General features: G+C 36.9%; 1 protein-coding gene across 5 annotated transcripts in view; it reads left to right on the top strand.

Annotated features, from left to right (window-relative positions):
* TRPS1 (transcriptional repressor GATA binding 1) overlaps positions 1-13,363 on the top strand; it is a 220,077-nt gene that overhangs the window by 35,138 nt on the left and 171,576 nt on the right. For 3 of the 5 annotated variants that reach the window (XM_081116453.1, XM_081116450.1, XM_081116454.1), the window contains exon 2: positions 7,412-8,340. In XM_081116453.1, coding sequence (XP_080972579.1) covers positions 7,414-8,340 — 927 coding nt within the window. In that variant the 5' untranslated portion in view covers positions 7,412-7,413. Of the gene's footprint in view, positions 1-4,129; positions 4,288-7,411; positions 8,341-13,363 lie in introns of all 5 variants that reach the window. The other 2 variants (XM_081116451.1, XM_081116452.1) reach the window with 1 other exon arrangement.

Below are 13,363 nucleotides of genomic sequence, written 5' to 3'. Positions count from 1 at the left end.
AAATGGAATTTACATATGAATAAAATGTCAGTCACACCATAACCATTAATATTGTAAATGCACTTATACTTCTCCATGAGCTGTTTGTTCCAGCTTCAGTTTTATGCTTGGCTCTTGGCTCTCGGGTTCGTGGGCACGTCCTTAAGTTTAACGCAGAAGGAAGGATGGTGCCGAGCCCGGCCCGTGGGCACGCACAGGCTCCCATTGACTTGTGTGAATCAGCGGTTGTCATTTTCGATTATTTTAATTTTTTTTTTTTGAGAGGAAAGCAAAAGGAAAAACAACACACGTGGGGACACGAATGGTAACGTTTCTTAATTTGCTTAGTGAAATTGGGATCTCATTCAAAGCAGAGCTTTTAATACATTTGCCTCTCACCTGTTACCAAAGGGAAAAGAATCCCCCTTCCTTCCGATAACCCGTGAAGCCTGCTTGGGTTCTTTCACTTATCCCATTGAGTGAAACTGGCGCATGCTTCATTTCCCCCAGATATATTCATTTAGACTTCTACCATAAAGTCTAAAGGGCAAAAAAAGTTTTGTGCTTTTCATATACAAGTAAAATGGTTAGTGATACTCTTTCTCTAAGATGTTTATGGAGAGATGGAGACTAATTTTGGCAAATATGACATTATTACTAACCTGTCTTCTTTTACCTAGACTAGTGCATTTGAAATGAGATATTTAAAATATAGAGAGCATAGCATGATGAAATACGAGCCTAATAAAATGTGTTTGGGCCAGCATCAAAACTCTTTGAAATAGGATATCTAAATAGTGTGCATTTTATCTCAGAGAGGCTCGGGTTAGTTCTAGTGTCCAGATGACAATTAATGGGCTTTGTGCTCTGGAGCATATGTTAATAGAGGGGATCATTTTGGATTAATTTGATGTGAATTAATAAGAGATTTATTTGATGGGAGTTGTTTGAAGGTGATGACATTTAAATCTCAACAGGATTTAAGATGTCCAAAAATACCTTTAAAGATTCAGGAACAATCAATTCAGAGGGCAAGGAAATAGACATGGATAGCAAAGAGCAGGATCAGACATTGGGTTTATGAAGTTTGAAGCCGTTTACAAGAAAAGCCATCTACCATTGAAGCACTGCCCTAGAATCTGAAGAAATGGAAAACATTTAAACTCCCTCAGCAATTCTTGAGTTTGTGAATTGGATAAACAGTGTTCCCTTGCATTTTATAGTTCACTTAAGCAATCTGATTTTGATCTGTATATATGGAGGAGACAGCATTCAATTTTTTTTTCCTAAACCAATGAGCAAACACATATGTTCTTGAAAAACTAAACTTTATATGTTGTTCATATGGAAGCTATCTAGTTTGTATAGGCCCCATACTTGACCTTCCTTTTTATTTTGCTATCACTTAATTCTTTAAATTCTTTGTGGGAGACTTTTGATCAAAAGAAACAATTTGCTGTTCTTTTTTTTTCTTTTAATTTTTAAATAAAAGCTTCATGATATGTGTTAACTAATAACTCAGAACTCCTAGGCGGTTGATATGTAAACAGGCATGGAAGACAGATATATTAAGGAGAAGACTATCATGTCTTTCCTTTGTGTGTTAAGCTTTGATTTCAAACAGTTGATAGTTTTATTGTATGGAAAAACAATGGGGAAATGTCATGTGGTATTATATACTATGATGATAAGAACTGCTACTTACAATAAAAATCCTCCTCAGCAGGATTTGAGACTGCGGTCACATGACACTGTCTTGCTCCCTTCGCTTTTTAGTCTTGTTCAGGATATATGTATTTGAAATGATATTTGGAAAGATACTCAAAAGTTTTAATTTTCTTTGAGAAAGAGGGGTTTCTTTTATAATCTTTGCTTTTTAAAAATATCCTCTCTTAAATTAATGATGAATAATAAAATTAAAAGTCAGCTCACTGGATGTGTTTGGCACATAGCTGATGTGGATATACACTTATTTGAATGAATGAATGAATGAATGAATGGAATGAATGTTGGAAGAAATATATAACTGAGTGAATGGTAGACATCAGTGGGATTTCTGCTGCCCTTAGTTGTTGGATGGTTTAAAATTTAAAGTCTTTTAAGGATATTGGATACAGGATTTCAGAAGGAAAATATTAGAAAGGTTTTCTAAAGTGCCTAAGTCATTAATCAGAACCATTACCGAGTCTTAGAGGCAGGGTGCAGTTTAGAAATAATTTATTGTAATTCCCTCATTATAGGGATAAAAACAGAGTTTCAGCAAAGTGAAGAGGCTTGATCACGTCAGCAGGTGGTTCCAGAAACTGTACACACAGCTGCTGTTCCATTCTTCCTCCTCAGGCGTTGAGCCTTTGCTTTGTTTAGGGCCAAGGTGCTACTGAGAACATAGACTTTATTGTTCTTAACCTTCAAGTAGTTTCTCATCTAATGGAAATCAGTCCTAGTTCTCACCTGCATTGGATGATCGCAGCTCTTTTTAAAAAATTACTGTGAAAGTTGATTTCATTAGTTGAATAATTCATTTGATTATCTAGTGCAAGATTTCTTGGAGCAAGTGTATTTCTCCAATGTATGTGTGTGTATATATATAATTTATATGAAATAAAAGTAAGTTCATTAATGCTTAATTCACAATATCTTGGTAATATAATGGAAAACTCAGATTCCTTTGCTGTGAAGGTGCCATTCTGAAAATGTGAGTCACAGTCTTCTACAGAAAAAGGATTTTTTCTTATATATTTAAGCATTTTAATCAGTGAGATAAAGTAGTTACCAGAATTATATTTTAAGCTCTAATGCTGATTATTCCCACTATATAAATCTGTCTAAATGATACTGTAACATGGAAACAGTACAGGATCCTATTGTTTTTTTATAATAATTTCTTTTATTAAAGGTGCAAAGAAAGCTTTCAGATTTAAGTTTTAATTTAGAAGGAAATAAGAGTAGGGATTTAGATTTTTGCAAATGGAATGTCTTATATCTCAGGAATGAAAATTAATACAAATAGAGCATTTTAAAGAAACTAAATGTATTTTTAACCTGTTTAAATATCTTGGCACATAATATGCATTGAGGTTCTATCTGCCTCTAAAGGAGCATTCGTGTGTTTGTGTAGATGGCTAATGACACACATGTGGGAATGCTCACTGCCCCCCTCCCGCAGCCCCCAGGTCAGTTTTTTATCTCAAATTAAATAGAGGACTGAAATTAGCAATTTTGAGCCTGTGGCTCTCATTTAGATTCTTCAACTCCTCTTTATCCAAGTCACTTTTAGCCCCATGACCTAAATGGTTATTTATAGTGGACCTACTGTAACTGGCATTTTGAACTTTTTTTTTAATAGTCAGTATAGTAGAATAAAAATGTTTAAAGTGGAGTTGCCAAAATGTATGTGATTTTATTATATATACTTATATAAGTATATATATTTATGGTACATCTCATTAATTATATTAGGACCATTAATGCAATATCTGCCTCAATAATTTTATTCTGATAATAAAAAACGGTGGTATAATGGTGATTTCAAGCTGGTTCAATCACGACTTTATAAGCTTATTTTAGCAAGAGTGAAAATAGAAGGTTACTACAAATAGCTAGGAAGACAGCACGTGTCAGAGTGTTTAATGTTTCTGTAGCTCCGGGGAAGGCTTGCGTAGATCTGATCAGAATTCCCGGTGGCACTGGACTGTTCTTTTCTCAGCCGCATGGTGCACAGGCCGGTACTGTGCGCCCGCCGGGGACTGGCTATGGGTGCCCCTTGTCCTCAGCTGTGACTGTGCAGCCTCGGCAGGTGCCCTTCGTATCTTTCCTAGAAGCATGTCCCCTCCACGTTTACTGGTTAAGATCTTTTATTCCTACCCTAATGTAGGTAAGTATTATGATGCTTAGGGTTGAGAGGCTTTTAGAGGTTCAGTAACTTCACCAGCATCCAGGCTGTTGTGAAATGACCTCTGTTCCCTTTTATGTCCTGTTGCTCCAGCCCAGGTGCTGGAGAAGATCTTGCTCAAGATTTGCCCAAGCTTCTTATCAGGAATCTTTCAAGTAGCCTGCAGTGCTGACATCGCAATGCGTTTTAGGTGTGATCCATTAAAGTATGTTTACATCATTTAGGAAGGAAAATTTTTTGTTTTGTTTTGTTTTGCAGATGTACAGATCAGCTCTCAAAATGTCTTCTGTGTCTTCCGAGCCTCTTCTAAGACAATTGCATTAGCCTCCTGCTAGTTGACTAATAGGATTAATACTTGTAAAAAGCATTCTACAGCCCCATGCCTTATGAAGTCAATGCTGGGTATGATTTTACAAGTATGTGATCTATTTTTTCAAGTGAAAATGTTAACTGGAAAAGTTCTTGGCACACAGTAAAACATCATGCAATCTGTTATTTGTCTTAAAGATAATAACTTGAGGGTGGCTATAGTCTTACGGTATCTAACTTATGATTTGTTAGGGGAGTTTCTTCCAGTTAGAAGTATTGCAAATGTGCTTATATTTACATAATATGTCATTCTGAAAAATTATGGTGATATAATTCCAGTAAAAAAATTATTTTTTCCTATAGCTACTTCAAAGTGTAGTCAACTAAATTAACCACGATATATATTTTTTTAAACGCAACTAAAAAGAACAGGCCCTTTCCCCCCAGAACAAAAAATAAAACCCAAATGACCTTTCTGGTACTTCTTTGAAGTTTTAGCAGTTTAACATTCTTTGCGATATATATTATTAAGAGCTCTATCCAACATAAGGAATCAGTGAGCCATGTGGGTTCTGAAGGCTTGTTCTTGGGTGGACCAAGGAACTGAAATTTGAAAGGATGATAATTTAATTAAACCATATTTTCCCTCGGCCGCTATAGATGCTGGTTAAGAAGTATTTACACTATGACCTTTACTTTTCTTCATGATAACAATAAATGAGCAAGATCCAATTCTTTTGTTGTTCAGAAAAATAATTTAATTTTTTTAATGTTAACATATGTATATCTATTCACTTTTAAATACTTTATCTTTGTTCCCGTGCTATGTGAAATGCAGCTGTTTTTTACCTTGACGTTATTACTATATGGGCATAAACCATTTCCTCCTAACCTCGTGGAAGGAAGGGTAATTATAATGAATTGGAATATTTCATTCTCATTTCTTCCTGAATCCTGCCTTTCACTTAGATTTTTATCTTTTTCGTGTAACCTTATTTATTTCATTTTGGTATATCATTGCTAGATTTTATTCACATTAAGGGGGCAATATGACACTTGAATGATGTGGGTTTTCAGTACTGGTCCAAGCAGAGAGTAAATTGCAGAGTCACTGAAGACATTACGTGCCGAGGAAAAAGCCAGCAGGAAGCTCTGGAGGGCAAGGCCGGCCGTGGCTGAACCAGATCGCCACATTTTTGTATGTAGGACGCCGATACTCCATAAACTGGAATATTTTCTTTTTTAAGCCAAGTTAAAATGGTGCATTTTTCTACTCAAACTGGTATTTTACATGATAACTGATTTCTTAAGCTTCTTTTTTATTCTTCTGTTGCCTTTTTCGTTTTCGCTTTGTTTTGACTACCTGTAAAATTGCCCTCCAGTCCTCCATGTGCTGGTACAGGTCCCCCACTTCTGCCACTTCTGACAAAAAAGTAGCTGTCTCCTAAAACGTAGACGTCCCCAAATAAGACTCTAAAATGCACGCATTAAAAAGTGAGTTAACCAGTGTTCCAGTTTAGGGCCTAGGGACATGCAACCGGGGGAGACCCGTTCCCCTCCCCGCGCCCCTCAGAGGCCGGGCAGGTCTGCAGTGCTCCTTGCCCTTCCCTCCACACTTCAGCCCTTCATCCTGGAAATGCTTGTTTTTGTTGTTGTTGTTGTTCCAAGAAGGAGATTCTGGGGATGTTTGGTGACGTATAAGAAGAGCATTGTACTTCCTTAAGTTCAGTTTCACTGTTTTCGACATTATTCAATAGAGTGAATTTTTGTGTTATGAACGATTTCTTCTACTCTAACCAGTACATTACCGTGGTTCAGTGATTCATATGATAAAAATTTTGCTTGACCAGCTTTTCAGAAGCAAAGGTATGCCCATGGATCCCAAGCCACTGTGGTTCCCTCAGCCCTTGTGAGAAATTATAGATGAAAATGACTGAGTAAGACATGTTATTAATCGGGATTTTCTCAGCACATTTTGGATAATCATGGTGTAACTAACTCTGTTAAATCTGTCCTTGTGGCAGAGCCTGCTAGCCAAGAAGGCTTATTTTATCCATCTGTCACAGGTGGATTTTCCAGGGGACGTTTGGGATGACAGCCTCACCCAGTGCTCCCTGTTTTTCAGCCGGGGGGGTTAAGGCACACAGGTCGGGAACCTCAGTCCTCAACTAGCTTTGTTGCTGCACTCTTTTATTGACACAACACAAATTGTTTCCTGTCTCCTTATACCCTTAGAGTTCTAATCCATTAGACTCCACTAGAGGAATTTGTCGCAGCATTCTTATTTTGACCCGGCTCACTGATGCCACTGACTTGAAAGGCACAACTGAGCTAGCAGTGAAGGTGAACCATAGGAAATTGCTAATATTTTGCCATTTTGAGCTATAAAATGATAATGTCATATGGCTTAAGTCAACTTCCAGTGTGCTTCCGATGGTGGAATTGGCACTCTTTCCATCAGGCCATGTACAGAAACCTAGAGCTTAGTTAGGTTCCCTATTGTGCTGGAGAAAGTTATAGTAAAACCCCACCTGGCCACTATGATGCATACCAGGTCCTCTTCTAACTTTCAGGCAACCCCCTGAATAGGACTTAAAGAAATTTAACAGTAGGGCAGAGATAAAACATTTGTTATCCTTCATTCCTGAAAGTATCGGGCCAGTTTTCACTTTGTTTATAGCATGCTATTTCTGTTTTTTTGACTATGATGATATATTGGTGGAAACTATATTTATATCTCAGTTGTACAATATGTAACAGCATTGAATTCCAATTTATGTTGTTTATATACACATATCATATAAACATAAACATGTGTATATAGTCTATAAATATATGTATACACATTCTACATAATATATAACATGTATAAATGTGTGTGTGTGTGTGTATTGCTGACTATAACTGAAGAAAGAAATTGAGCAAAAATGTAATTGGCAGGCAAGAATAACTAATAGAAAGGATAGAGCTAGTAATAATTAATCCTTTAGTATTCATAAAACCATTTAAAAATAAATGAGCCACTCTGTGACAAACATATTCCAAATGTAAATTGTTGGCTTTAGTCTCAATTTTTTGCTATTTTTAAAAATGATTTTTTTCCCTAGAGAAAGTTTTTTATTATGCACCTTAAAAAGCCTTAACTAGAATAAGTAAAATGTCCCAGATTAGATTACATGTCTGCAGCCTTCAAATAACCCTGTATTCTTCCTTTTCCTTATATTTTTACAGATATGGTCCGGAAAAAGAACCCCCCTCTGAGAAACGTTGCTAGCGAAGGCGAGGGCCAGACCCCGGAGCCTATAGGTACAGAAAGCAAGGTATCGGGAAAGAACAAAGACTTTTCTGCAGATCAGATGTCAGAAAATACGGATCAGAGTGATGCTGCAGAACTAAATAATAAGGAGGAACATAGCTTGCATGTCCAAGATCCATCTTCCAGCAGTAAGAAGGACTTAAAAAGCTTGGTCCTGAGTGAGAAGCCTGGCTTCAATTATGAAAGCCCCAGTAAGGGAGGGAGCCTCCCCTCCTACCCACATGATGAGGTGACAGATAGAAATATGTTGGCTTTCTCATCTCCAGCTGCTGGGGGAGTCTGCGAGCCCTTGAAGTCTCCTCAAAGAGCAGAGGCAGATGACCCTCAAGATACGGCCTGCACCCCATCAGGGGACTCATTGGAGACAAAGGAAGATCATAAGATGTCACCAAAGGCTACGGAGGAAACAGGGCAAGCGCAGAGTGGTCAAGCCAATTGTCAAGGCTCAAGCCCAGTTTCAGTGGCCTCAAAAAACCCACAAGTGCCTTCAGATGGGGGTGTGAGACTGAATAAATCGCAAACTGACTTACTGGTAAATGACAACCCAGACCCGGCACCTCTGTCTCCAGAGCTTCAGGACTTTAAATGCAATATCTGTGGATATGGCTACTATGGCAACGACCCCACAGATCTGATTAAGCACTTCCGAAAGTATCACTTAGGACTGCATAACCGCACCAGGCAGGATGCTGAGCTGGACAGCAAGATCTTAGCCCTTCATAACATGGTGCAGTTCAGCCATTCCAAAGACTTCCAGAAGGTCAACCGTTCCGTGCTTTCTGGTGTGCTGCAGGACATCAATTCTTCAAGGCCTGTTTTACTAAATGGGACCTATGATGTACAGGTTTGTGCTTTGTATTGGGATCTCTTGTACACAGAGGGTTATTACTAAGGAAATGTGAATTCTTACATGCTTGTTAAAATCAAGCTCCCCGTACCAAAGGGGTACCTTGCTAGATCCAGCAGAAAAATGGACACACTTCGTTAGCTATTTCATCCAAATGTATATTCAGGATTGTCTTTAGCCTCTCATCATGGAATTAATCCTAATATTTATATTATGTTGGGTAAAGTCTTCATGAAATTAGCTAGGCTTCAGATTTCTGGGTGTATTTCATGATAACTTGATTTTTTTAAAATTTTCCAACAATGGCACTAATCTTTACAATTCTACATGATAGTAATTCATTCTTTGTTCTAGTTTTAGATCTATTATAAGTCTTTTGCTATAGTCTTTCCTTCAGTGAGGGTCTTTCCTGTGTCTTGGATTGGAATTTTATTTTATACTCAGGCCGACATCAAATTGGACTAGATTTAGGCCGTATTGACAGATGCAGAGATGGATTCCTGAAAAAGCAACATAATTGCAGATGAAAATTTGGAAATAAAATGTTACATTGATGCAAAAGAAGTCAATGTGATTGTAAGTACTAAGGACACCAGGATAATCTTGGTACGGGCCAATAAAGCATTCCTTTCGGCAGTTAAGGAAAATAGTAATTTATGAAAGCATTTAGTAGTAATTTAAATTTCTACTTTTATTAAACCTGGCATACCTTTTTGATCTACTCTTCTGTGTTTAGTTTATGGCATATGTGAAATGAAAAAAATTTGCCCTTTCAAATAGAATGAACTGCAGAACGGACTCTAAAGAACTGTATTTATTGTATTTTAGCAATTTTAAGCAGAGTGGAAACTAACGGTCAGCTTGAGAAAAGTGTATTAGTTTCTATTATAGTGTGTAGATTTTTGTGTTATTAGGCCAGAAGATTTCAAAACATATTAGGTTTAATATTAATCTTCTTTAGGAGTGACTGGAAGTATCAGAGAACTAATGAAATCACACTTAATTGACCTCCTAAATTTCTTAAAATATCAGGTATTTTTATCAATTCAATAGCTACAGTGCATTTGATGCAGACCTGCCTTTTGGCCTCGTGCCAATCAAGAAAGGCAGACATAGGGGTCATAAATAAGATATAGTGAACATATTTGCAGTTCTCATAAGAAGAATCAGAATTTCCAAGTTCTTTAAAAAATGTCAGAATGGCAACCTTATCATTTTAAGGGAGATATAAAGAGCTCTTGAAAAAGCCAGTTTCATCTTCGTAAAGCTCTCTTAAAAATTCCATTTTACTTGGTGAATTTCCACAAATAGAATTATTTCCGTGGAGCAGCAAATTAAGTCAACATAGTTATTATGCATGAAAGCTACATGCTTTGAACTGCTGGCTCATTAAAGATCATTCCACTGTCTTATGTCAGGTACACTCTGCTGTCAAACTATGATTGTAAAACGTGTTTTAGATAAAAGGGTTAGACATGAATAATGGCAGTATGTGAGATGGCGTTTTATAATTAGCAAGTAATATGATGTTAATACCTGGATTTCCGGCTAGGGTTTCAGTTTGTTCACTCTGGGGACGACTTCTGAGGGAAGCTGATCTGGGCTGTCAGGAAGGCTCTAAAATGAAGATTACTAAGGCCTATAGTTTGGAAGAATTCAGAGTTTTAAACACACTTCCATTTCCCCCAAACAGTTATTTGTTAGGTTCTCGGTTATTTATAGTAAAGTTTATGTTTGGGTAGAACGAGCTGGACACTTTTCCTGGGCAGTGATCTTAGAAATAAAACAGATGTGTGAGCTATCTGAGTTTGAACTAATAGAACTAGAAATAAAACAGCTGATCCTAGACTGTGCTGTCTACTAAATCCTTGCAGCAGCCCGGAGTAAAGAAGACAGAAAGTGGCAGGAAAGACCATGCAGGAAGATAATCTTGTTAAGATCCTTCCCCCCCCCCCCCCAAAAAAAAGAATATGCCTAAACATAGAAAAAAAACAATCTGTGGGAAAAGTGGGCGATTATTTAAAAAAACACGATTGGATTTAAAAACAACTCCAAAGAGAGTTAACTGTCTTCAGTTTAGGAAGAGAACACTGAATATACTTGTAGGCCAAATGCTAATCTTGAACACTTTGCACATACACCAGATGCTGATGCAAAAACATGTCTGAAGATAAGTAACTTAGTAATATTTTTATGCTGAAATTAATATTGAACAGCTTCCTTAGATGCAGAAATCTAATAAAAGCACATCTGAAATACCCCCCTTTCCCCACACGTCTGTGTTGCTGAAATGCTATTTGAGGGCCGCTTTCCTTGTCACTTGAATTGTGTGGAGATTAAAAGCTGTGGGTGATAAAATGCTGACTGTAGAATTTCTTTAATGCATTTTCATCAGAAACTTATGGTAAGTTAATGGCATGTGTGTATTCTGATAAAAAAGATGTTGGTAAATAAGAGTGTTACAGACAGTAATCATTCCATTCTAGGAATTATTTATATCAATCTGTAATTTAAGCTAATTAAAGTAATAGATGAGCAATTCATTAATCTTTTTCAATTAAATTGGCTTTTTTTTTTTTTTAATATTCAGGACAGTTGGTGGTTAATGATAGATTTATGACATTTTAGGCCAAGAAAAAAGGAACAGGAGCCAGAGTACAAGACTTAAGAACTCTGTGGCTTTGATCTATATTTTCATTTCACATTGTTGGTTTTAAATAATTTGACTTGAGTGCAAACATGAGATATACAGTTGGGAAGAAAAAATCATTTAAACAAATTTTAAGATTTCAGATTATTTGACATGTATCTGAGGGACTGGTTGAAGTTTAGACATATTTGTACTGACAATATCCAATTCTGTGTCAATTTTATTAGAAATAATGAAGTCAAAGAATTACAGATTTGTAAAAATAGTGTCAAATAACAGTATTGCTTTGTACTGCATAGTAAATAGAGCCCCAGCTGGATAATGGAAGTCACTTTAAAGGGCCATCCTAAAACCAGGATAGTCTTTTCTGAGTCTGTCAAAATCAAATCCCCACACCACCTTGAGATGCATGCCCAGCCCTAAAATCAGAAGAGATGTGGATTCTTTACCAAGGAAAATGAGAAAAGAGGTAATGGCTAAAAGATATAATGCAAATACGTTCACTAGCTCAGAGCTAATAGACTTGACCTGGATGTGAGTTTCTCAAGTTTTAAATTTTCCCTGCCTGCTTTATCAATTATTATGCTTAAATCTTTAAAAATAATGAATGTGACATGATTGGTAAGAAGCCCTTCATGTAATTTTTATTGCCTATATTCAGCCTTTGAGGCTCACATAGAGACCCATAATAGAACAAGAGACTGAGTTCTTCAAAAAGTAATTACAGCTTCTTTCTTTTTAATCTGCTTTATTATGCTTATATTTAAACCATGGCCGAATGGAGGCCTGCTCTGTTAAACACGGACTGTGCTGTTTCATTAGGGCTTAATGTGCTGTGCATTAGGGCGTTTGTGTCATCTTTATGGGGGACTCTTAGCCCTCAGACCAGGTTATAAAAGTTGGAGTCCTGTCAAGTTGTGCTTCCCACGGGAAAGTGTTTAGTTATCCCAAGTTTATAAGTGCTCACGATGTATATGTTGCCTTTTCATATGACTAAGCCTTTTTCTGTTATTCTGCATTATTCAGGACTCCAAGAAGGTAGCTATCAGATTCCAGCTATTAAATTCATTTTGGCCCTTAATGAAATTCAAAGGTTCACAGAAGAATGTCACTATTAACTTACCAGCGACTGTCTTGTGTTTGATCTAGGAGCACTACATTTCTGTTCTGTAAATATTTTTATCAGAGTTGCACAATATGTCATGTTAGAAGCAGGAAGAACAGATTTTGGAGATAGGAAGTCATCCTTTGTATTTGTATTTTCAACATATTTAACTCTGAGCTTTATAGATCCTTAACATATGCCAGTACGTTCATTTGAACAGGGGGTTACAGTTTGGTCTGGGGGAAAAAAAATCAGAGAACATTAATCTCATTTGGGTCTATTTTGACTTTTCTTGAATTTTATTTCCAAATATTTATTTTTTGCCTCGCAGTTTCCTTTGATCTGGAGTAGGAGGGAAGTTGTAGATCTTAGCAGGTTCTGTTTCTTTGTTTTTCTGAGTTGAGGACAATTGCACTTCAGAACAACTGGTAAATGAGACTTTAATCACTTCAGACTGTCTATAGAGCGCTGAATGTTTGGCATATGACCCATACTTATATCCAGGACTGTGTCTCTTTAACAAGTAATAAAGTGTGCAAAATAAAACATATGCTCACCCTAAGGCCATAAAACAAAGCAAAGTTCTGGCATTTACCAGGTTATTTTCATCCTGGAGATGGCTGAGCTGGATAATGTAGCCACCCAGGTGGAGCTGGACCATCTTCACGAGCCCCTTCACCTGCGTGATGGTTCAGTCTCCATTTGGCCTTGTTACATGAGGGTCAGTAGGATACATGTCAATTCCGCTTTGATTTCCGTTTTATTTGCTATCGTTTAAAGAACATGTATCACTTTCTTGAATGTCAGTATTTCTCCCTGGGCAGAGTGTTTAGAAGAAGAAATGGTTATCAGTGCATCCAATCAAATGTAATGCTATTTAACTCTTAATAAAACTTTTATTCTCTAATAGCCTGCTCTGCTAACCCTATCAAGTCAACTGGTTGGTCAGTGCTCTTTGTTTCTTGGGTCATTGTAATTACAGCATACATGCAGCTGTTTCAAAGACAGAAACATAAGTAGAGTGCTAACCCCGGGAAAGTTTGGAGAAAGAGAGTAATCCGTCTCCTTTTTCAGTTTCCGTCATGGAGTCTGTTTCTCAGAATCATTAGACCCTAGACCTCTTGAAGTCTTCATCCTATGATTTTAAAGTTTGAAGTAAGTGTTAGGCATTTTCAGAGTATCAGAAAAGACCTTGTTGAATGTTAATCGGAAGTCAAATGTAAAATTAAATTTTTCGCATTACTTTTCATTTGCTTATACCTCTT

The sequence above is a fragment of the Miniopterus schreibersii genome (assembly GCF_964146895.1).
Source record: "Miniopterus schreibersii genome assembly, chromosome: 17".
Taxonomy (NCBI): domain Eukaryota; kingdom Metazoa; phylum Chordata; class Mammalia; order Chiroptera; family Miniopteridae; genus Miniopterus; species Miniopterus schreibersii.
The sequence above is the reverse complement of the archived record's forward strand: the minus strand, read 5'-3'. Positions and strand labels throughout refer to the sequence as shown.